General features: G+C 39.8%; 1 protein-coding gene across 1 annotated transcript; it reads right to left on the bottom strand.

The window, feature by feature from the left end:
* Nucleotides 1–550: 550 nt before the first annotated feature.
* zgc:194930 (uncharacterized protein LOC557813 homolog) lies at nucleotides 551–24009 on the bottom strand. The gene is made up of 3 exons (XM_039823204.1): nucleotides 23661–24009; nucleotides 9675–9727; nucleotides 551–2062 (listed from the first exon to the last, which is right to left on the bottom strand). Exons 2-3 carry the CDS (start codon nucleotides 9704–9706, stop codon nucleotides 1354–1356), a joined length of 741 nt encoding a protein of 246 aa, XP_039679138.1. The 5' UTR covers nucleotides 9707–9727; nucleotides 23661–24009; the 3' UTR covers nucleotides 551–1353.
* Nucleotides 24010–26828: the final 2819 nt, after the last annotated feature.

The following is a 26828-nucleotide window of genomic DNA, read 5'->3' on the forward strand; positions in this document are numbered from 1 at the left end:
AGCTTTAACATACTCATCACAGTCTTTCCACTGCACCATCTAGCCTCAGTTAGTTCTTTATTAGGCACATATACGAGCTTCGGATTGAACTAATGTCACTGGCCTGACTAAAAACACAAAGCCTGACTTATAAAAACCAAAAAAAAACAGAGCTATTAGGGTGAATTGATGGCCTCTTTGTGGCTTATTCACCAATATTTCAAAGTTCAGCTAAAGTTGAAAAACTAAGGCGAAGTGAGTGAAATATACTATACAATATATATATATATATATATATATATATATATATATATGTGTGTGTGTGTGTGTGTGTGTGTGTGGTATATATATATATATATATATATACATTAAACACATAATACATACATATATACATATATACGACATAATACATATATACACACACACACATATATATATATATATATATATATATATTATATATATATATATATATGTGTGTGTGTGTATATATATATATATATGTGTGTGTGTATGTATATATATATATATATATATGTGTATGTATGTGTGTATGTGTATATATATATATATATGTTATATATATATATATATATATATGTATGAAAGAAGAGAGAGTTGTCAGTGTACATGTATCTGATGATGTAAGTATAATTTCCAAGTAGATACAATATTGACCAAATCAATGATGACACAATAAGTTATAAATAAGAACCGCTTCCTCGTTCTCTCTCCAACAACATCCACTTTCTTCTCACAATAAATCAAAAAAGGATGACAAGTGAAGATATAAATAACAAGAGATAGAGACAAAACAATAGGTATAAAAAAAATGACCTTTAGTCTTTCGCCTGCTCAGTGAAACGAGGGCGAGGTTCCTGAAGAGTAAGCAAGCTATGGCAAAGACTGTTGACAAAGGACATAATGACTCTATGCCAGCAATTATCAAAGCTGTGCTCCAAAAATGAGCCAAAATGTGACAGAGGCAACATGTTGTTTTTTTCTAATTTCTAACGAGGGCAGTATGGACATGGCAAAGCAGTGAGGGAGCACATACAGGCTCATTAGGACTGTGGAGTGTTAAATACACTTGATTCAAAACAGGCTGATATGGCTGCAGTCTACACATTCATTTGTGGTATTGGAAAAGTTTCCTCATTCACAAGGCGGACATTATCTGTCAGTATAACCACAATAAAAAAATATCCAAGATTTTGAGTTCAAAAAATAAATCTGTATTTATTTTTGTAAGGAGAGTTTTCCTTCATTCGTTCCATGCTCTTTGATAAAAACACAAAGTGGGTTTGAACGCTCCATCAAGTCACATTCGGGTCTTATTTGGTGATAAGCCAGAGGCAGCGCAGGGGTCTGTCAATCACAGTCCTCCCCGGCGGTGGCGGCCTCCAAAGCAGCGAGAGCCTCTGCCACCATCGAGTCCGTAACGCTTTGCACCTCTTCCTCGTCCTCGCTCTTCATCCCCGAGATCCCGCTCTCGACGGTGGTAACGTCCACATTCTTTGGCAGTGTGAGCTCGTCCCTGGTGTCGGCCGAGGAAAGGCTGGTGGTGCTGGTGTGGACGTCCACCGACAGGGCGCTGCCCTCGTCCCCAGTGTCGCATGGGGGCTCCGGCGTCCCTCCCACGCCCTCGTCTATCTCATCTGCTGACAGACTTTCGCGGCCGCGTCCCCACTGGCCACGGCTCCTCTGGTTCTCGTACTCGTCTTGTATGTTGGGGTAAATGGGCACCTGGATCGGGCCTTTTTCCTGATTGACCCATCTCGGTCCCAGAGCCTCGGGCTGGATGATGTACAGGCCTCCGTCTGCGAGTGGGGGGCTCCCCTGCCGGAGCAGCTCCTTCGCAGGGGCCGCGTGCTTGATGTAGTTGACGTGGTTGTTGTCCACCTCCAGTTTCAGTGTGCTGTCGTTGGACTTGCTGTAACCCAGGTTGTTGAAGCCCTGCTTCTGCTGGTTGAGGCCGCGGAGCTGGTCGCTGCCGGGATGGTGCTGGGGCTGGTAGAGCGAGTTGGCTGCAGAGTCGGTCTTCCTCACATCCACCGCCACAGAGGGGTCATAGATGTAGCTGTGAGGGAGACAGACGGAAAGGGTGTTACAGAGACGGGAAGGGTCAGAGGTACGTTTGACTTCCTGGATCAGCGTCTGTTCGCCTGACTGAGCTCCAGGAGTCAGATGTTCCCGCGACGATCGATGAAAAAACTCTCACGTACACTGACGGAAACAAGGATACCTCATTGTGCAGTCAGCGCACCTTTCTAAATGCCACTGTCTAGTCTTCGCTTGATGTTTACACTGCATCTTGCTGTGGCTGTGGTAATGTTTGCACAGCTCGTGTAAATGTCAGATATATTATGCAGACAGTTATCGGAAGGAGCGGAGAAAAGATGACAGGGAGGTGTACGCAGGCCTCTGACTGCAATCTTCTCCAAATCTGGTTCAAATTGTAAGATACTGACTTAAAGGGTGCGATTTGCTGGGGATTTTTGGGATTTCCCCCTTTTTTGGTCTATATATCCCTGCCTCTGCTGAATTCTTTTATCCCCAAAATGTATCCACCCCTCAAAGTGATCAATGCTACTTCACCAAAAGACCATATATCATTTAGCCTACCTAAAATAGAAGTATTTTAAGAGTTAGGGTTAAAAAAAAAAAGTGCTGTAACGTGAACAGTATAGAGTGATATAACGATAAAATCTGAGCAGCAATTGCTGGTCGTATTTAGCCGCTACAGAGCTCCGGGACGCCGGCTACCAGCGGGCGCCAATAGGTGACTGCGAGCCGGCTACAAGCACCGCCAGATGACGGTCCTTTCAGGGGCCATGTAGTGGAGTTTACATTATTTTCCATTGAATATTGAAGTACATAAATAAGTGTTTTGGCACTGCTGGCTGAGCGGCACTATCCATGGATATCCAATTCTTGCCAAATTGTATTTTTGTGCATGATCAACCTCCCACCCGTTCTTCTGATCTAGCTAACTAAATAATAAACAAGCATATTTTCCAATTAAAGGAGACTATCTTATAGCCTGGATGCCAGCCGAACTTAGCCCCGCCCACAACATTCAAGGTCGGGAAGTTCGGTCTGGACTTGCTCCGTTGAGGAGCATTTATTGCCCGAACAGGATCTGTTCAGACCAATCAAATTGTTGGACAGATGATCAACAGTAACAGAATCAACTACGTCACCAAAGAACGCTTGGGTTGAATTTGTTTACAATAGGTGGCTGCCGCTGGAGAATTGAGATGTGTAGATTCCACCATCGCGTCTGTTACAGAAGATATGACATTATTTTTAAAATTAATAAATTGAGGAGCCTCAACAACTGCCCGAAAGCACGGTAGCGTTATATGGTGGAGCGAGATAGAGAGTGAATGAAGAGAGAGAGCGCCCAGCGGCGTTAGAAGAAAGCACGGTAGCGTTATATGGTGGAGAGAGAGAGAGACTGAAGAGAGGGAGCGCCCAGCGATGCTAGAACAAAGCCGTGAATCAGAGAAATAAAACGTGTTTTCGCGGATTCATCTCTAGAAATGCAACCGTAGCAAGCATGTTACTATCACTAACGTTATCCACATTCATATTTACACGCAACAAATGATATATCCAGCTTCAAAAAAGTCTAAAAGTCAGAAGTTAGAACGAATGCATTGTGCAAAGAGTGGTTGCTATGGAGACGATACACAGTGTTGAGTTCTGTTGACGGTTGAGTTGAGTTCCGTTGCTCTGATTGGTTGTAGGTCTATCCAATGAATGCAGAGGCATTTTTTTTCCTGGTTCGGTTGGAACACGCCCCATAATCACAGCCCAATGGAGCGGTTTCAGACTCATATTCTGACTAGAATCTGAGTATGACCACGTCAGGCTAACTATCTTATTCAGCCTAATAACAATAACCCTAGTTTTTTGTACGGTAGAAGCTAATGATACTAGGTCAGTGGTTACCAAACTGGGGACCACAATTCGATCTTGGAATCCTGGATTCGATCCTTAAGCCTGGTTCACACGGCAGGATAATTAAGCCGATTTTAGCCCCGATTCACCCCTCCCGACAATCTTAAGGATGCTCCGATTATCGTAACATAATCTGATCAGATATTCCTGCCGTGTGTGGTGTGTTAAGACTGCGCTCGTCTGCTGGGAAGGACATCGGGACCACTCCGATCTCAAATCGGGGATATCCAACGTGTTGGATTTTTTTGGCCCGATTTCTCCTCGTGTGTGGTATCCCCCGGGGACAAACGAGCACGCAGCCTCTGGACTGTGGCGTGTAGCCAATCAGAAAGCGAGGTGACGAGGTGGCGAGGAAAGCACCTGGGAATACTCGGGAGTCAAATCGGTTCGTGTGTGATGTGTTGATTTTGCCGTGTGCTGCGCACCACACACTGTACGACCAAAACTGTTAGACCCGTGATTTTTTTATCTCCGTGTGTGGGGTCTCTCAGGATTCATCGAAATTCTCTCAGGAAAATCGGCAGACAATTTTAAAATCGTCCCGTGTGAACCAGGCTTTAGGCTCATAGATTTTCACCTTGATTTAATGTGGACCACAAAATTAGCTGTCTCCTGCTGTGAAAAGACACTAATCAGCATACTTTAAAGTGTATGGTCTTCTTGTGATACCAGCTCAGATATACTTTTGATTATAAAAAGAAACAGGCAGCTGATTACGTGCAGTCTGTCTAAGAACAAAAGAAACCATAAATGATGATAAACACAAATGAATTAACATTTTGTTTTTCGAAAAATAATGAGCTCTAGTTATGCCACATAGTTCAGCTCATTGAAATGAGTGACACAAGTTGAAAGGCTATTTTCACTCTCTTCACTTTCATTTTCAATCACATTAAGCAGCACTGATACATAATTTAGCACCAATGTGATGTTAGATGTGTCTTTCGAATCCCTGCTCACTCTTTTTTACTCTATTGTGTAAATTATAGACCGCCATATTCTCTTTCCAAGAGATCCGTCGATGTCCCAATTCCTCGTAGGATGGTCGAGGTCAATAAAGGTCTGAGACTAATTAATGCTCATTTAAGCTCTACACCTTAAATAGTTCCTTGTAGGCTGCAATGACTGACTGATACTACCTCTTTCTGGAGGATTTTCTTACAAGGGCATATAAGCGCAAGATGACACACACACACACACGCACACGCACACACACCTCGACAGGTATTAGGAGTGTTGGCAGGTGGGCTTTATTGTGTGGGCAGTGTAACAGGCTGTCAGACATCACCTGCTGCGAGAGCCTCATGTTTCGTCCTTTTATTTGTTTTTTCCTCCACCCTCCGAGCCTCGCAACCCCAATAGAGCTCCCTCCATCTCACACCTCGCCAGGGGCCTCGACACAAACCTCCTACCTGTCTCTCTTTCGGCATCATTGTAATGTTTTTGCAGCTCACAAATCTACTATCCCTTTGCACTTGACTTCTCCTTGATATGAGCGCTTTCCTTAAGCTTTATTCCATCGTCTCAATCGCTACCTCCTCCTTCTTCTGTCTTAACTTGTCCTCTTCACTCTTCTTTTCTGTGCTCGCTCTGTTTTTAATCTCACCCCCCTTTTGGTTTTTACTTCACACTGTTCAGTATTCATGTTCTTAACAAGAAGTCCTGAGATTTAAAACTTTCAGATATATTGATATATTCAATCACATAACATAGTCACAAGCTAACATGCTCACCCTCTGACTTAAGCATCTCTCTCTCTCTCTCTCTCTCTCTCTCTCTCTCTCTCTCTCTCTCTCTCTCTTTTTTTTTTTTTTTTTTTTTTTTTTTTTCACTCACACACACACACACACCCTGCATCCTTCCGTCTGTCTCCCCTCACAGTGGAAAGCTGAGAAAATGAACGTCTTCCATTTATTTTGCTCCTGGGCAGCGCTGCCGCTGGGCCAAGGTGAAATTTGAGGCTTGCTTTCAGCACACACTCAAACTATGTTGCTGCAAGTTTCTGTTTTGGTTTTTATGGTGGAGATAAACGGACACTAAAGGCAGACAAAATGTCAAATTTGTGTGTACACTGAATAAAAATAGACCAATTTTATGTCTATGTAAAAAATGTGTGAGTGTTTATGTGGTTATCGGACCTAAACCAAATTTCTCCAAGCTTAAAATGTCATACAGACAGAGTCAAAGCGGCAGCTCCCCAGTGTTAGGCTTACATTTTAACACTAAAAGAGTATTTTTACATATACAGTGAGTAGATTGAGTGTGGGGAGTTCCTGTTTTCTAACCCATTTTGTTTATGTTAAAGATTTGCATATGTTTTAACTGTGATGGTACACCAGATGAGATGCTGTTTACTGCATCATGTTAGGTCAAATAGTGATTATGTTACAGGAGAAGATTCCTTCGAGTTAATATGATGATTGGCCACCCCTTCAGTGTGTGAGAAAAATACCAACTCACTTCTTGTGCTACACACATTTAAGATGATTATATTGCAGTCCTTCCAGAAAAATGCCGAGTTTTTTTGTGATTGTTGCGGGCAAAAATCCTTGATTATGCGGCATGTTTTCTTAAAAAATGCGATGGAATATGCGCGATATTTATGCAATTGTATGCGATGAAATTGCGGGAACTTGCAAAAACTGTAGTTTGATGAAAAAGAGAAAAAAAAGAGATTCCCCCAACACCCCAGCATAAATATGTGGACTTTGGCTGATTATGCGATCACATAATCGCGTTTTTCTGGAGGGACTGATATTGGTTTAAAATGTATTGCAGGGTGCAGTGGTACGTATGGATTTCATGCCGCCAACACCATTAAACATGTGATGAACATCCTAATTGCGAGCACACAGCTTGTCCTCTTAAGTGAATGGAAATTTCCACCCGAAAGTGACAAATCTATAAAAGTGTAAAGTAACTATGGATGTTTTATTTCTAATCAAGTTTAAAAAAAAAGAATAATTATAAGAATAAATCTCACAGAATCTTCTCTTCTTCTTCTTTATTTTGTGGTACATTCTGCTTTTGTTAAAAATGCTCAATATTAGAATGGGACTTCTGCATTATTTTTTATTGTAGTTCCATCAACTGGTTTAAAATGTAATTTGTCCAATACTTTGGTTTATGGCAAAATACCTGCAAAACCTAACATTCCCATCAGCCTCAGCTGAAATATACCTGGTATTTGGAGAAAGCTAAAACGAACTTCTGATCATGTGCCAGAGTACTTGTAAATAAGTAAGAAAACAATTCAGATTTCCCCACATATGTACAGTATACCTTTTTAATTCAATTTTTTTAACCAGTTTTCAAAATAAAAGAAACGCAACGTCAGCCTACTGAGGCCGCACTGTTGACCCACTAACGTACAGGCCCACCCTACCAAACCCCAAACACCACTAAGTCCAGAAATGTGACACTCCAGACAATTAGAGAGGTGTGTGTGTGTGAGTCTCACAAGCATTCACATGTGTGTCTTTCACATGGGAAAGAAAAAAAAGTGTGTAGGGGGATTACGGCTCTGGTATGCGAATCACAGCGTGCCCTTTCATTAATCTGCAATCAGAATCTTGTTTCCCGGCCCTGTGCTGTCTCCGTGTTCACCTCAAAAAGCACAATGATGCTGAGCTTTGTAGGCGTTTAATGAATAGACAGCCCTGCAAAGAAATACAGTTTCCAAGGGTGATGGCTATTGGCATATTGACTCACAGTTTGCACAAAGAGCCCACGTGAGGCTGAGAGTGCAGACATATTATAAATGGACCTCTCACTATCTGCATGAAACAAGACAAGAAATCATTATGTGGGCAAGGAGACATTTGAATTGTCACTGTGCACCTGCAGATAAGTAACTCTATAGTGAGAGATTGTTACTGAGGAGGTGGACTGGAACTAGTTGGTTGATCAGATAGTTGACAAGATTTTTACAGTCTACAGCCATACTTTGAGCTAAATGCTAAACTCAGCATGCTAACATGCTTACAGCGACAATGCTAACATACTGACGAGTAGGGCTGAACGATTAATTGCATTTGCGATAATATCGCGATATGTTAAAACGCGATTTCCTAATCGCAAAGGCTGCGATTTGGTCTCGATTTGATGACTCGCAAAGAGCAAATCAGTCTGCACTCACGCAGAGAAAGCATCAACTTAGCATGCTAACGCTACACTGTACCTTGAGCTGATCTCTGTCATTCAAACAATTCTGAGTTGAAGTTTAAAACTTTTACAGCCATTTTAATAAAATGAAGGGTTTTGTTTGGGCTTGAGTCCATACATGCAGTTAATGGATACGGACGGGCAGAACTGAAGGCGCCGTTGGCAACGAGCTAGCTCTGATTAGCGGTTAGCTCCGGTTAGCGGTTAGCTCCGATATAAAGATATGGGTGGAGGAGCTGCCACTAGAGGGGTAACAATCAGACTGATAAATGACGGTTTGGGGAGCTTTTACAGCAGCGGGCGGCGGCGTTTCGTACCGGTTTTATTAGTACAGTTAATCCCACGGCAAGACCACAGCAACTAACGTAACGATAGCCTCTCTGAGCAAGTGCAGTGTTGACGTGTCGTACGCGCAACTTCACGCGGGAGGGGCTGGAAGCAGCTCCTCTCTGTGCACTGTAAAAAATATATATGTGTGTGTGTGTGTGTGTTGTATGTATATATAAATATATATATGTGTGTGTGTGTATGTATGTGTTTTTACTTATTTAACTGTCTAGTGTGTAATTGTGTGTTGTTCATACTATACAATGATTTATTGTTTGTCTTTGTTGAATAATACAGAAGACAAAGAGCTTAAAAAATAATCGAATATCGAATAATATCGCCAATATTTGGGGAAAAAATCGCAATTAGATTATTTTCAAAAATCGTTCAGCCCTACTGACGAGCAGTTATATTAACCATGTTCACCAATTTAGTTTAGCATGTAAGCATGCTAACATGTAGTACAGCTGAGGCTGATGGGAATGTTAGGTTTTGCAGGTATTTTGCCATAAACCAAAGTATTGGACAAATTACATTTTAAACCAGTTGATGGAACTACAATAAAAAATAAAAAAAAAACCAGCTGGGGGCCACATAGGCTGAAATAAAGATCACCTCCAGTAACATTATAAAATATCAATACCTTTCTACGAAATCCAAATTTAAACATTTTATGAAAAAAAGAGCAGAGGAGTTGTTTCACACAGCAAATGCCATGTATTTCATGTGTGTGGCTGTTGTTACAGCATCTTCTAGTAACTGAACTGATAATTGTTAAAAAAAAAAAAACTTTGGGCGAGTTTCTAAGGATAGGGGCATTTTAGAGACTAAACAATTAACTGATTAACAAAAAAGGACGATTATTAAAGGGTCAATTTCAAATTACAAATTTGCACAAAAAAATTACTTACTATTTCTTCGGTATAAAGAAATCAAAGAAATCTGTTGACACTAAGTGTTTCTAGAAAGTGATGTTGCTGTTTAATCTTTTAGTATACTGTATTTATAGATTTTCTTTCAACATTGTAACACAACAAATGAAATTCCATTCACCTCAACATGTCTTGGGGTAAACAAAAAAAAAACCCTGAGTCATATATCTCACAGGTTTGAAACATAAAACCAAAACTGGCTAGATACTGATCGAGGAAAAACAAGTGATTTTAATATTGTGTCCTGACAACATTCACGAGAAGGATCCCGAAAACAAACAAGAAGAGGTAGTAATGACTCACCTTTTTATCATCCTGCAGCATTGGCACCCCATTTGGCCAGCTGTGTCGTGGAGCTGTGGAGGAACATTAACACACAGACATTAAAGTTGAATCACACATTAAACTTTAATCACACAGACATCCTTCGACTAAACGGCACAGACAAAATCTAGAACTTCCTTAAAATCATGCACATATCGTTTTCAATGTCTGAGCTCACCAATCAAGGAAAGGTTACAGTTACACACACACACACACACACACACACACACACACACACACACACACACACACACACACACACACACACACACACACACACACACACACACACTTTGACAGTGTCCGATACTGCTATCGATCAGACAGTTCACCACCTCTGACAAGTGAGTGGTTTTTAAATGAGGGCTCTCTCGAAGATTCCATCTCATCAGTGAAGTTTTGGCTTTGCCCTTGGTCTCGACGGTGTTTGGACACGAGGATGAAAACTCTGTCTGCCTGAAGCACCGATAAAGATGCTATTGCCATCCATCACTGGTGTGTGTGTGTGTGTGTGTGAGAGCGTGTGTGTGAGCGTGTATCTACTTGCAGGATGGGAGTGACCTTTTCTCTCCTGGTGGTGTGTTTCTCTAGGCTTTGGCATTTCATTGCCTGGGTAAATAATTAATCACTGAGTCTTGAACGGGTTTGTCTGGGAGCGAAGGAGAAAGAGAGAGAGAGCGACAAAGACAGAGGACACAGTGTCTCTTTGTGAAATATTAGAAAGGATGTGTGCCTACGACACAGACGAACCGTTTCTATTCTTAACCTTAACTCTCTGACCCTGCAGCCATTACCTTTGGTTGAATCTTTGAACAGAATAGGTAAAGTACAATAAGTTTGACTGATATTCAAGTCAGGTGTTTGTTTTTGACAACAAATTCCACGAAGAACCGTGTGTCGGTTTGTCTCTTATGACTTTTTAACTTCTCTAAGCAAGCCCATTTATTCCTATTGAGGATGTAAAATAAATATTTAATAACTAGTCACAAATACATTGTTTGCCTTTATAAAAGTAGTAAATAATTACTTCAAACACCTGGGCACTGTAGTTTTTACCAAATGTAGCTCAAACAGGAGTAAACATTTGTTGGGGACTATTTTCAGCGGCAGAATAACACACATTTGGTGCTCTAGTGAGTATTTACGATAGCAGGAAGAAGGGTTGAAGGTTTTTCTAGGATGTTTAAATTATTACTTCCCGGGAATGTAATGCTGTTTTTGCCACTCACTAAATAAAGCTTGATCTTTAACAGAACTGTAGATAATTAATCATAACAACATTACATTCATTCTAATGTTATAGTTACTGCTTTCAGGGAAGAAATATATATTGCTGGTGTCATTTTTAGCAGGTTTTTTTCATTTTTCATTGAGGAACAGGAGCATTATGTTCTTTGACATTTATTTGTAACTTTAGGGCCATCTTTTGCACTCAATGCTCCATTGTTGAATGCCGTTTTAAATCAGGATGGAGGTCTGCATATCTGATTAAGATATATCAGGCTTGGGGCGCTCCAATATCTCACCACATAGAGCACGTACCATTAAGGCTGAGTCATTACCGTAAATGCTTGAAAAGATAAATCAAGCTTTAGCAAGACAGACAATACTTGTTAGTAGGATATTTTCTGAGATTTGTTTACAATACGAAAAATATAGGAACGCTCCAGCCAAAAAGATGTGTACTATGTTCAATAGCTCCTGTAATCATTAGTTTTCTTCTGCATTTGTATCCATTAGTCATGTAAAATTTCAAGACAAAGTAAGGTCAGGCAACAAGAATGTGACAGGCTTTAGCTACGCAGTGGGACTTCATACATCTTTGTGCAAAGTCCTGGAGGGAACGAGCTAAGAGGTCCAGGTGGGCTCTGCTTGGGGGATTGATATGGAAAATGCATGTGGGAACAACAAATATACTCTCGACGTTCAGTACTCCTCATGTTAGCATTAAAAAAAGCAGACACGTGTCAAGAGGGCCTGCTGAGGTATATAATATTACAAGCTAAAATACAAGGCTATCAATCCAATACTGTGAACAGGACCATCATGACTGGGACACTTTTATTTTTTTTAACATGAAAGGCGGTATTATTTGTGCAAAAGCAGCAGAGCATGACTTTGCTATCCCAAGGCGTCTAATTATCCCCCCTACTAGAGGTGGGTGTAGTCGCTGAAGATGCAGCTTGGACACATAACAAATCTCAGAGTACAATCCTCTTGTCTTTGAGTGTCCTCTGTTCTCTCTTTCTCCTCCATAGAAACAATCTCTTGATCTCGTGATTTGAGGTGGACTTGACTGTAACCGAGCTGAAACAATCCCCACCACACATTCATCTGCATTTTCACACTGAGACCTCCAACACAGTCACAGCTATTTCTGAAAACGCCAAGCGGGTGTATCATGACAAGTGTAATTCAGAGCACCAGTGGTTCGACAGGATGTGCTTCAAATAGAGGACCCTGTTTTACACACTGTTGCCCTGGAGAGCACCCACCCAGCTGAAGTGTCCCTTATCTTCCAAGAGGGGGGCAAGAGAGGAGGTCATTTTCCAGCGGACACCAAGAAATATAACATAAATGGGACTAAGTCACTATCAGCTGACATTTACAATTACTAGTCGCATTCAAGCAGGCCAATAATCATCTGACAAGCTCCAACTCTCAATCTGCTGATGCTGATTTCTCCCTCTATTGCCACCAGCTTCCTCCTACTCTTGTTTTCTTGTTGTGGTGCTTCGTGCCTTGTGCATTATGTATATTCCATATCTCAGTGGTACGTGTCTGCTGCTTTCTGCTTTCCATACCCTTGGGGGTGTTTTAATGGGCTTGCAGGCTGCTTGGATTCGTTTGGGAAACATCCTCAAGCTCAGAGCCTGCTCTGCCAAGTACGACTGCATATCTATTTGTTGCAATAAATGGTCCTAAACCCTTTAGACATAACTATCTCTGACTGAATTGTCATGAATTAATTATGAGTATGAATAGGTTTACTTCCTTCCTGGCACCATGTTTTCATTACAGATAAAAACACTGTGACAGTACACGGATTATTACGTGTTGTGACTGGGAAGTAATTAAGAAATATCATCACTCCACATTTTTCTTTATAAAATGATCAAATATGGTCATATGAAAAGCTATAGCCATGCTTCAATTTAAAGGATTTTTATCTAGAATGATTTTAATTAGAATGTTATTACTGAACAACTATACACAGTTCAAACTAGACCCTCCTGACTTCCTGTAAATGGTGCATGGTGGTTGCTGTCTAATTTGTTTCTTTCTTAGCTGTAGCTAGGGAGGCTACAACATTTGTACAAACAAAAACTCCCAATAGTAGCACTAGGATATGGCATCTAAAATAATTTATATCTCTCAAAAATATCTGCATAGAAACTATTTGTTCTACATACAACACACAAATATAGGCGTTATGCATTAACTGCTATTTCTTTTTGGCTGATAACACTGTCAAGATCACTGCAAAGGAATAACATGAGAATAAACCAACAAGAGTCCAAGACAAAATGGCACGAGATGATCTTTGCCAGAATATTTACCCCTGCAGTCAATCTCATGACTTTCCCTCTCATGTGTCAGATCATGGGAATAGAGAAAGCTTTTGCTGAAGCTGGAAAACAAGGTTGTGTTCAATTAAACTGGACATGGCAATGAAACAGTTAATTTGCGGCCGCAATGCAATGAATAGTAAACTATGACACCCCCCCCGGAGTTCTACTTACTAAAATGGCTTCAATTAAATGTAAAATTATACAAATTCAATATTTCTTTTATTTCTTCCCACCAGAAATGTGTATTTCATTGTCACATGTAAGGGGCATATGCATGTTGTGGTGTGTTCAGGCTGACTTCTAACACCTAGTGAGGACACACCATCAGACAGGCTGACTGACGGTTGGCTGACTGGCTCGGAAAAAGCTGGTTTGCATCAGCATGGAGCTGGGTTGCAAATTTGCAAGGCAAAAACTGTGTCTGGGTTGCCCGAGTGCTGACAATGTGATTGTATTGTTACCTGCCCTGGGCAAACCATTGTGCTGTAGGTCAGCAGAAACTGCTCCCAGTCAGAGATGACACAGTGCCATCTTAGCTAACAACCTCCAAGCAGCACGGGCTGATGACTGAGTCGCTAGTTACGTCACTGTACTGATAACTAAGTGACATTGGCATTAAAAGTTAAAGACAAGTCCTAAGAACTCTGCTTAAAGGAAATGACAAGATAAATATGACTAACAAGGCAGGCTGATGTATGTTCTGGCTCCAGTGTCTACTTGCAGCTTTGTCACACTGTGTAAATAGCTATAGATACACAGAGAGAAGTGGAAAAAACAGTGTTGCGTGTTTTAATATTGATCTTTGGTATTGAGGAGTTCCGCGTGGTCCTTAAAGTCAGATCCGAACATGGCCGCATCTTTAAGACCCAACCCGGCTGAATGCAGCTGGCTCTGAGTCTTGAACCTGAGTACTGGAGTTATGGTCTTGCTTTATCTCAGTATAGGACTGCAGCTAAAATTCCTTTTCATTATCGATTATTGAGAAAAATGCCCACCACAGTTTCATAAAGCCCAAGATTAAGTCTTTAAATCACTTTCTTGGCCCAATCAATAGTCATATATTCTAAACCTATTCATAGTATTATCATATAAGACAAAGAAAAGCAGCAAAATCTCATGATTTAGGGGGTGGAAAAGGGCAATCTTTGACAATGTACCCGAATGCAACTCAAAACAAAACTTTGTTGGGTAGGGTAGCTGTAAGTAAGAAAGTGCATTTCCTTAAGTAATAAGTACAATTTTCCGACAAGTTTTAAAATAGTTATTTTTGGGGACATTTTATACCTTTAACAGATAGTGGAGTGGATGATGACAGGACTAAAACATGGGTCCTGGACACAAACCCGGGACATTATTGCATGACTGGCTTTTTAACCCTTAGGCCTCCAGGGCGCCCCATTTTGAGGTACTTTTTATAATTTTTATAATATTGTATTAATTTTACAGATAACGTTTTTGATCCAAAACAACTACATATGGTTGAACTGGTACTTTTCAGTAGTATATAAATCTTCTAAAGTATCTAAATCTTCCACCACTGCATATTGTATTGTTTCTTTATTTAATTGAGCTACATTAAAACTTTCATTAATGCACCTTCCACATTATGTCATGACTAAGTAATGAGTAATGACTAAGTTGGATAAGGTTAAGGAAGGCAGAATGTACCTGTATGTATTTTAGAGGACTCATGAGAAACTGAGTGCTATGGAAACCTGTCATTAATGAGGTTACAGGCTTTACAGTACCTAACAGCAGCTGACTCCCATTCACACTAGGGGTGCAAGATATATCGACTCAATATCGTTATCGCAATACATCGAAAGTGTCGCAATAAGTATATATTTAGTTTATTTTGTGGAGCGCTGCGTCCCGTCCGTTGGCTGTGTGGCTTAGTTGTGTTTGATTTAGAGCTCGCTTGAAATGCTAGAATGATCCTGTTTCACTGGCCAGTTACCGTGCCACTTGCACGTTAGTGCACGTCACCTACAAACCCTATGGAGCATGCCACGTGTGTGCATATTTCAACAGAGTGACAGTGTAAGTGAAGTGAAGTTGTGCCCTGTTCTCTTTTATTTATTTTATACTGTACAACCAGTAAAACATGTCCTGTTCTGTAGACATGGTCCTCATTTATTTATTTATTCATGTTGGACCAGTCCAATATGACTGTCAGTTGAAATAAACCTTGTGTTGTAAGAAAACTTAATTTGTTATGAATCTATTTTGATGCGTTTTCCCGTAACTTTTGTAATTTTACATATGTTTAAAAATATTTAAATTAATATTGATATCGCAATATTCAAAATCAATATTGCAATATCACATTTTGTCAATATTGTGCAACCCTAATTCACACCACAACATTTAAATGACCAATATGTTCTTCCCCTGGAGACTTTCCAAAATCATAATCAGATCAAGGATTCAATCTGTGCATCAAATGACTATCATTCATTCAGATATTGGCCATTGTTGGCCGGCAATAACAGTGCTTTATCTGCTCCTTGTGCCATTCAATATATAATATATTGCTCCTGTTTTCTATGATAGGGAAGATTGGAGGACGATTACTGAAGGGGAGAGATATTTTCATACTGGCAGCTTGGCTGAGCTCCCTTTATTTTGTTACTTTTATTTTTTTGAGTTTTCTCCAGGGGAATTGAAACATTTCATCTTGGAGAAACAGGTGCAATAAAAGTGAGATTGCTGTAGAGTGTCCCCTAAAAGTGGACTGTATTAAAATCCCAGAGATACCCTCGGAACTGGCAGTCAGAGTCATTTTCAAACGATTGCTGCGGGTGGGAAATTTCATCTGGAAAGATAAGGCTTAAAATAATTTTTCCTCTAGAAATAGTCCAGTTGAAATAAATGTTACCTGTTAGGAGTTTTGTTTGAAAACAGGAGTTATTGTGTGGGGGAGGAGTGATTGGTCAGGCTGAGCTAAATCCTGGCTGTAGCTTCTTATTGAGCAAACAGACATAAGAGTGGTATCAATAGTGTCATCTAACTCTTTGCCATGAAGTAAATAAGCATATTCACGTCAAACACATTCCTTCCTGGAAAGTGTCAAGAAATGCAGCAAGGCGTCAACAAAGGCAGTAAAGAAGAAGACTGCACGCTAATAAAAATGGATGTAAACAAAAGGATCCAAACGATGCATTTTGGTAAGCAGCACTGAATGTAAACATAACTTGTTGGTTTGCAAGAAAACACAGGGCGTCTTTAACATGCAAAAATACAAATAAATAGGACTTTAAAACTGTAGTGATTTGATCTCCGGCCTCTCATACCCCCTGGAAACACAAACAAACAGTCACCTCCTTAAGGTCATTTTCCTTCAGTGTCACATATCTGACACCTGTTGTTTTTGTTGTGCCCTTAGACGACTGAAATCTATCCACAACCATTTCTGTATAACTGTGGGTTTGAGTTGCTGGTCTAAACACCGCACACTATAAAACTGCATACAGGTAGACAAGGCTAAGAGACAAAAACAGAGAGCTTGAGTAACGTAAGAGGCTCGCTAATAGATCACAAAAATCCATCTTCTCTTATCTACTGGCAGTAATTGAATGCACATTCCGAAAGTTGTTGCCTGAAGTGTAGATATGAGTATTTCTCTCGAGGGTCTCTGGTGAACTTTTCAACAAAGGAGACTAGTCTTTCAGAGACAAGAGCCTGTTGTCGCTACATAGCTCGGTCACCTGAGAGATCTGTTCTGCTTATTTAAGCTGTGTGTAACATTATAAATTCATAATTTATAGCTTGACACTACTCAGTCAGACTGTGTGTGTTGGTGTTTTGTGTGAGTGAAGGGTCAGTGAGAAGGGAGATCATGTTCATGTGGGTGACATGGGAGAGGTGAGGTGATGGAAAAGTAAGCTAACTGGTAGGCTTGCACGATTCGGGGAAAAACATGAATTACGATTTTTTAGCTTTTTCTTTTCTCACAAAGTGTGATGTTTATTGGACAGATGAACCATGACAAAACAAAACAATTTGGCAGTACCAAACATAGAATTTGTTTTGGCACCTATCGCACATTGCACATCACCACAAGCCTGTAAACATAGAGGCTTCAATGAATAAAGAAAATAATGTACATACTGGCCATTTCAGTACAGTAGGCTACCAAAAATAGTGACATATAACACACTAGACTAAATATGGCCCTGATACAGGCTCTATCTGAACTCCTGAACATGTCTTTACATAATTAAAACATGTCAATCAACATGCTGCAGCTACAGCTTCAGTCTCTAGAGAATTGGAGTTTGTCAATTGCCAATTTAAGTACAGTATCAAAAACAGAATGATTTCTTTGCACAGTCTTTAACGGCTTGCCTTTCATGTCTTCAGCTGTCCTATCAAAATAATGGCTGAAAATGCAAAAAAAAAATCCAAGTCATTTAAAAATTAAATCGCTAACAGGGGTGAATCGAGATCGCATTTTTGCAACGATTAATCATGCAGGCCTACTAACTGGTCTGCCATCCATCTGACTGTCTGTTGTTTTTGTTTATTGTTCTTTATATTCTTTGTCTACGGTGTATTTGTCACATCTTTAGCGCTGGGTATCGGTCAAAAATGTTCGATGCCGGTACCAATACCAATAGTGTGACTTTGATACCGTTTCCTAAACGATACTGTTGTGTTTTTCTAAATTTTCTAAAACAAAAATAAATTACAACATTAGACATTACGGCACTAATCTTTTTATTTATTTTTTAGCTCCTACCATGTGAGCCTTCTCTGTGTAACATAGTTTTTCCTGCGTGTCTCTACAACGTATAACCGGACATGTTCTGACAGTAATGTGACCTAAAATTGGGGATAAATTATCAACATTGCCCGCCAAGATTACAGCTATCTGGCGTTAGCACGCAGCTGACGTTACTGTTATTAGCAGTGGACACTAATAGAATAGCAGCATTTTCTACCATCAAAAATCGGAGATAAAGGCTTTTAAACCAAATACTACATAACCGTGAATGTTACAGGAGTAACGGTAGGTTTCCACACAGCGAAATTTCGCTTTGCTCTCATTGAGGTTGAATGGAGACGAAATTCGCCCTGATTGAGCGAGATGAGAGCGAATCGCCGAGGGGAGCGAAATAAAGTTGACGAAAGTTTAACTTTATTCAAATGAGGACCACTCGAGAACCAATCAGGTCCGCGTGTTTGTGTTTGGAGGCGGGAGTTAAAAAAAAAGTCTGACCAAGATGGTGGTCATCAGCGCCGTATCATGAACATTTTGATGTGATTAAAATGTTTCTACACGAACATCTGTACTTCTATCAACACGAATTGTGTTTTATATGACACACAAACTTAATTAGGGCACATACACCACTAAATACATCACTGTATCTGAACTTTTCAGCTAGCCGGCAGGCTAATCGCTAGCATATTCGGACATTGGATTTCATTGTAGCCTAGCCAGGTAGCTAGCTAGCTAGGCTGCTTGTGCATTTGTTTGATTACATGTTTTATTGGCAAACATTGACGCTTGTAGCAACACGGATTGTTGTTTATATGTCACACGAACTTAAACAGGGCGAAGACACACCACCAAATAGACCACTGGAGATAGTTTAAACACTCAAAATGATTCAGCTAGCCGACAGGTCACCCGCTAGCATGTTAGGCATTGCATTTCATTGTAAGCATAGCAAGGCAGCTAGGCTACATAGCCAGGTTACCAGAGCACTTATGAGCTAACATTTTACCGATGGTTTGCTGCTGTGCATTTTTACCGCCCTGTCTTCTGACAGCCCGGGACATTTAAAAAAATGTTGCGGTCTTGCGTGTTGTTTTCGCGACCACGCCCCCCGAGGCAAACTTTCGCTGGCCGAAATTCGCGAGGTGTTTCGCTGTGTGGAACCCTACCGTAATGTGACCCGGAATTGGGGAGAATTTAACAACATTGGCAGCCAAGATTACATCTTTTACTGCCATTAGCATGCAGCTACATAGGACAATGTTAACACCGCAGTAGCTTAAAAAACACTCCAGTGTTCCTGCCTGGAGCAGATGACCAATCCTATGTGCCATACACACTGCCTGCGTGGCATGAGCATGTCAGCTGCGTGGCGTGTCCGTTTTTATTTTGGCTCCCCATACCAACAGGTTAGAGCTTGCACACTGCCTGCGTGACACGCACGTCTCAGGCTCGAGCCACGCCGAAAACGCGAAAGTGTTTCCTGGCAAAATAGAATACAAAAAGATGTTTATACTGTATGTCATTTTGACACAAATACATATTAATAAATGACAGTTTGAAAGTCTCTGTTTTGACATAAATGCAGATATAAATGTAATTTTAAAAAATAATAATAAATAATTATCGATTTTCAAATATTGCACCTGTCCATACAGAACTAAATATTCTGTAGCCTATTTTCCCGTCAATACTGCCGACGTTGTCTTTACTGGAATCAAATCCGTATATATTTATGTTTAACATGAAGTATACTGCTGCTTGAGTGCAGTAAATCAATGGCAAACATACTTGTGTACAGACAAGGCTAACAGCAGCAGTGCTGGGTCAGACATGTTTCTGGTGTGCAAAGACATAGAAAAATCCACGCAACTGACATGCAACACAAACACCACGCTCACGCCACGCAGCCAGTGTGTAGCCGGCGTAAGAGTTATGTGACACGGAGCTGAGAGTAGAAAAAACTGTTGAAACTGGAGCATTCAGAACAGTTGGAAATCTGAATGTTTTAGCTCAAGGGGATTTCTCTGAAATACGTTTACCTCGTTATTTGAAGGTTTGGCCACGTTAAACATGATAAACCGACATTATAACATTGTAGATATGACAGAAAATACTTTTATGTGTGTTGGTCTCTAGAGCTGGCAAAATGTGTGTGACCTACATCAAGCAGTGTACCTGAACAAATAGACAACAATAATAATAAATAGAAATATGGAAATGTTTTTTCTATTTAAGGTGGGTGACCTCCAACGAGCAATGTACCTGAACACATCCTGTGTAGACACATTTGTCACTTAGCTTTGCTGTTGTGAGCACAACAGCAATTTTGGAGTAGTGAGTCAAACGTTTTTGTGACCTGTCTGTATATAAGATGTTAAAGAACAGGAAACACCTACCATCAGTAATCAGTAATACTAATACACTACACTAATACACTGGTACTACTTCCACCAACAAGATTTATCAATATTTAAAAGGCACACAGTTAGTTAATCAGATCTGTGTTTACTGATACTGATCAATAAATTCTGAATGGCATCTGATTTACAAATAATATGGTTCTTTATTTAATCTCAACATGCAGCCTTGTTTTTGTGCTATATCTTTCTCTTCTCCAGGTGCTACATTAAAGCTGGTCTACTACCAATTTCATTTTATCAAGGCTTTAATCTCATACATGTGCTCATGAACATAAAGTAAAAAAGAAAAAGGAAAAAAAGCAATTTGACCAGATTTCCTTGTAGTCATCAATGACTGGTGTGACCCATTTCTCTGCTGAAAGAGAACTGCAGCATTCGATAAGGCGGTCGATTTAGGCCTCTTATCAGCTCTGAGGCTTTTAAAATCCAGCTGAAATGTCAATACACGATTTTAAAGTCTGTGTAATGACGAAAAATTGGTGCTGTCTCCTCCACTGCTTTATCCAGCTTTTAATAACCTGCATTTACAGTAAATGAGATAACCTTCCACACCTGATAACGCTTCCCATAAAAGAGCTCGACCTATTCATCCGAGTGACGCTATTGTGTAACTTTTTCAATTGCGGCTCAAAGAAACACTCCTAAATATCTGTTATCAAACAGAAGCAAAGGAGAAATCAATTAAATATAAGACTTTTGATCTGAGTGTTGGACACGTGTGCTTAACGAGAGGACCTAGAGCTGTCTTATTTGAATAAGCCTGTTGTAATTAGGCAATTGTATCCGTGGTGAGTTGTCATATGGACCAATTTATATAAAGTCAGCCCTCGTTAAGGATCAATCTACAGCATTCTTTTTTGAACGCTTTGTTTTGATATTAACTTTCTACTTATGCAACTGCTGTTGTTCTATTCAAACTAGTCAATGTACATTTATGGAGGTCAATCAATTGACCTGATATTGATCAGCTGGTCCAATAAGAAGTGTCTGAAATGTCAAAATACCTCCTCTAATTTCAGATTATACCATGAGGCGAAGTGTGTGTGTGTGTGTTTTCTGTGTGTTGTGTAATATGATGTGTCCAAACATCCTTTTCTGATGGCTTTGGGCAGCAGTCTGATGAAAACAAGTCCTGTCTCCTCTCTATTACCCAGCAGCCTCTTTATTACCCAGCAACCCCACCGCCCTGTGGATCCTCCTGATCCAGGAGCTTTGAATTGTACATAAAGCAAGTAAACTACCCTAAATTAAATTTATTATTAAGTTGATCATTCACATTCAAACAACCATTATGTGAGCAAAACTCTGTTTCTATGTCTTAAGGATGATATCTTTCCATATATTATCCAGGTTTGATTCTAATAATTACAAAGGCCAACAAAGTTAAATATAATATGTATAATACATTATATGATTATTAATGGATTGAAAATAGCGCTACCCATACAATAGCATTGAGCTCTATTTTCATGTTTACATCCTGTTTCATGTCGAGTCTTCCTGCAACAGCAGCCCTGGTGCGAAGCAAACTAGACCATGGGCAAATATTATTTGCATACACTTTCAATGGCTTGTTTTGTCTAATAGGCTGCAGCATGGGTGGAGTCTGTCACTAAAGGCAAGAAAATGTGTTTACCAAACTAAGCATCTTGTGTAAGTCATTGTCAGGATAGTTGTAAAACCAGCCTGCCTGGAGCTAAAACACAGGTCAGAAAACCATCAAAGGGTTTTAAGAGACACTCGATGTATGACAGGTGCTCGTACACAGCTGTTAACATCATGTTTAAAGGCGATAAACGCCAGACAGGACAGGTTTTGGCTCAGGCATAATGCTTGTATGCCGTTTGACCCAGAGTTTAGTGGGGCTACGTGTTAGATGTGCAAACAAAGCCCAAGGCCTTGTACATGAGTTCTGGTTAACTGATTCAGACCACTCCTCCTCCACCTCTCCACTCCATCCCAACAAAGAACAAATGTCCCCAATAACAGCCCTCCATTCACTCATTAACTTCACCTGCCTGCATGTGCAGTTTGTGCAGGGTATAATGGAAACTTTCAGCTACGTGACATTTCCAGCACTGTGTGTGACATACTGAAACAAAGAGGTGCAGTTTTTAGTTTTGTCTTCACACAGATGCACATTTACATTTTACAAGAGCTAAAACAATTACTCAATTAATTGAATAACAGATCAACAACCATTATTTGGCAACTATTCTGGTGATTAGGTATTTGTTTCAGTCACTTTTTAAGCAAGAATAGCAAGCATATGCTGGTTCCAGCTTTATGAATGTGAGGAGTTGTTTCTTTTTTTGGTTTTAGATTAATGTTAATGTTAACATTTAAATGCAATATAATTGGGTTTCTGTAATGTTAGTCGTAAAAAAGGTGGCTCTGGGAAATTATAAAGGGTATTTTTCAAACACTTTGGAGGCAAAACAATGAATTAACTGATTGATAAAATAAAACTTTTTGATTAAGAAATCTATCAATGCTGAAAAACAAATTAAGATTTAAAAATGTACACATGGTGGGTATTTTACAGGGTGATTTCAGTGATTCTTTATTTTTAAATTTCACTATCTGTAGGCTAACAAAAGCTTTAAAAAGTCACTATCTCTACCAGAATTGTATTTCAGGTAAAGAGGAAAAGGTTTTGAAATAACATGTAGACCTGTATGCAGGAAAATAAACCACGTATTGGAGCACTTAAATTAATAAAAAAAATATGAAACAATACCTTTTATTTTTAATTTTTTTCTATTTACGGGCATGCCTATACCTACGGTTCATACATTACTACTATAGCTATACATACGTATCTATTCATTTGTTATCTATTCAGTTTGTGTTTAGCATATGTCATTGTGTGCAACAGGTGTACACTCACATCTCCATTGTCCGTAAAAACTACCTTACATTCAAAAACTAACTTAAACAGTCTTATACCTTTCAACCTTATTTACTGTGGCACCATATTAACATTATACATTACCCATAACTATCTTAATTAACATAACAGCATGACGCCATTGTAGTATATCTTTGTTATTTAAAGCGTGCACGCGCCATATGGCTGACATCACTACTCAACGTTCACCTGTTGCAGTGAATAACCGTCGAAGCTGTGCTCACAGCGGTTTAATAACGCATTAACAACACTTGGCACACTCTTTAAAGTTAATTTAGAGTATTATTTTTCATGGAAAGAGAGCCATAAACGCTAGCAAATGGTGTTTCAACTTACCTGTTGCGCTAAGCGAAGGTGTGGCACTTTGCCCCAGGTATCAAAAATGCACGGATAGCTTCAGTTGTCATTTAAGTTGTTTCTCTTCCGGTCCATTATTGAGTGGAAATTAGAAATACAGGTGAACAAGGTAGTGGCTCCATTGAACAGCTTCAGTTGGATATGCCTTCCTTCCTTTGGTTTGAGTTGTTGTGGAGAAGAGTTCCCCCCCCTCGGTGACTCCACAGTCCCATGTCTCCTGTTTGAACAGCCGTCTGATGGTTGGTTAGCCTGGGAAACTAGTAGACCCACTGTCAAGTTGCACACAGTTAACTAAAACTGTTTCCTGTCACAACTATCAAAATAAAACGTATGAAACCTGACAAAAAAACACATTATTTACAATATTTATGATGGTGAAATGTAACTTATTTACTCAAAGTACTGTACTTGAGTCAAATTTTGAGGTATTAGTTTACTTGAGTTTTTCCATTTTATACTATACGTGCTTTTACTCCACTACATTTTTAGGGGCAAATATTGTACTTTTTCCTCAATTTATTTGATAACTTTAGCTTCTAGTTACTTTGTAGATTTGGATTATTAATACCAAATTAGTATGTATTATTATTGATTACTGTAAATTATCCAGTATTCAGTTGAAATAAGCCCCAACTTTACCAGCTGCAACATCAAAGTGATGTACACATTAAAGGAACACACCGACTTATTGGGACTTTAGCTTATTCACCGTATCTCCCAGAGTTAGATAAGTCCATACATACCCTTCTCATGTCAGTGCGTGTCGTAACTCTGTCTGACGCACCCACCGCTAGCCTAGCTTAGCACAGATCCTGGAGGTAACCGGCTCCAACTAGACTACTGCTCCCAATAAGTGACAAAATAACGCCAACATGTTCCTATTTACATGTTGTGATTTGTGTAGTCACAGTGTGTACAAATAACAAGGTCACATGAGACACAGCCGTCTTCTAACCGTATACATACTGGGAACTATATTCTCAGAAGGCAAAGCAATGCTACTTGGGCGGAGTGATTAGCGCAACACCTGAAAAGCACCGTTGTTACTCTCTGCTCCTCACCACGGAGCTTCTCAGGTGCTGCGAGCAAATCACTCCGCCGAGGTAGCAGAAGTAGCAGTGCTGTAGCAGTTGATCATATGGCTTGGCTGTGATTATGGTGGAATCACCCCTTAACATTTGCTACCCACTTAACTTGGCTTAACCCCAGAAAAGGGAAAAAAAACCTGACAGAGAGTCTGATTCAACATTGAAACAATATACAAAACAGTTTTTATAATAAAAAAGAGGTATATTTTGGCAAATGAAGAAAATAACTCTGCTGTATTGCAATGTTATGCACTTATAAATGTTTTCAGGAATTATCTATCAAAACTGTTCTTGAACAATATATTTTGTGTGGCAGTTTTGCTGTGTTGTATAACGTGATAGACAAATGACTTCCCTGAGAATGACGGATGCACAGACAATAACACGATTGCAGTTTATGGCCCTGGTCTGGGTTGTGCTTACACATCAGTTATTTAATAAAAAACAAGTGGAATTCTTCTTTTACTGCAAACTAATCTGAATAACTCTGACTCCAATAGGTGTGAGAATGTGTAGGTGTGTCACCTTGTCTTTCTGTATAAACACTTTTCCACAGACACAGGCTTTTGAAAAGAGGAAATAATCAGGAATATCATTGAAAAACACTGGAGGTGTTTTCCTGCTCTGGCTGTGGTTGACAGGATGGCAGCTAACATTTTGGCGAAGATACAGAACATGACAACAATGTGACACATCAAATGCTAAATAGAGCCCCTCTTGGCATTTTCAAAGACACGGCCAGTGGTGCTGCACGAATACAGTTCTCACTCCGCTGGTTTCTCCTTATTTACTTTTTTTGCAAAAGAGCTTCTGTGAAAGACTGAAACAAAGAGGAAAGTTGGGGGAGTTTCCAAATGTTTTAATAAAAAACATAAATAAATAGTTTAATAGGCTTTGTTGCAAAGAGTGAAATAAGAAAATACCACTCTTTCTCATATCTGTCTGTTCAATTTGAACAGCCAGGAGACTGTTAGCTTAGCATTAAGACGGTCAAAGGAAACACATACTCTCCTGTATAACCACAACTTGTTGCTTTTACACTTCCATATTTTTTTAAAGATTAAACAAAGAGATATGGCATGCTAGTTAGTGAGCTTTAAAAGTAATGGCAGATTTTAAAACCTTTGGACAAAGCCAAGCTAGTTGTTTCCCCCTGCTTCCAGTTTTTAATGCTAGGCTAAGCTAACCATCTCCTGACTGCAATCTGACTCTTGGAAAGAAAGTAAAGAAGAATTATAGAATTATAGATAGTGAAATTTCCATTTGTTTGAGAACTCTAAGGGGGTTCTTGTCTACGTTTGCTGAAAAGTTGATGCTCAAAGTATTTTACTGCAATTGTCTGTATCCCCTACCATGTTTAATTTCCTCTTCTGTCCTGAGCATTCGAATCAGAAAACGCAGCAGCACAGAGTGGACGCTCCAATCTCTTTAACCTATCACAGCCAAACAGCTCTTCTAACATCTCCCGTTTCCTACTGTTCACCTGAAATCAAAATAGAGAAACCTTATCAGCGTCTCTCCTCCCAGCATGCTGCAGAGGAATTAGGTCAGGGCTTGTTGGTAGTTATCGTTCCAAACTGGGGAAATGTGGGGAAAGAGTACAAGATAGAAGGGAAGGAATACGCGACAGTTGTGTGTCAGTGATTCAATTTGTATGATGAAGGAAATCCCAAATAATCAACTAATTATCTGTGGACACTCATAAGAGTGATTGCACTGATGAGTTAAAGAGGAGTGTTTTGGAGATATAGAATGCATTGTGTCTCAGAACAGGATCTGATTGTCTTAAAGAAGGATGATCTGAGGTCTCTGAGCTTGAGGACCCTAATGGAGTTGAGAGTGACAAATTAATTGAAGACCCTGTTCCTCTCACACTCTATAATAAGCCACACAGTCACAGGGGCATCATCAGACTTCTCAATAGAGAATATACATTGTGTTGGCAAAGCACATGATATCTATATGACTTGTTTTTCAGTCTTTAAGCATTGTGGCGATAATCAGACTTTTGTCAATTGCTCAAACTCACGTTGAACCGGACCCTGAAGTCTTGTATGAC

This window comes from Perca fluviatilis, chromosome 14 (assembly GCF_010015445.1).
Source record: "Perca fluviatilis chromosome 14, GENO_Pfluv_1.0, whole genome shotgun sequence".
Classification (NCBI taxonomy): Eukaryota; Metazoa; Chordata; class Actinopteri; order Perciformes; family Percidae; genus Perca; species Perca fluviatilis.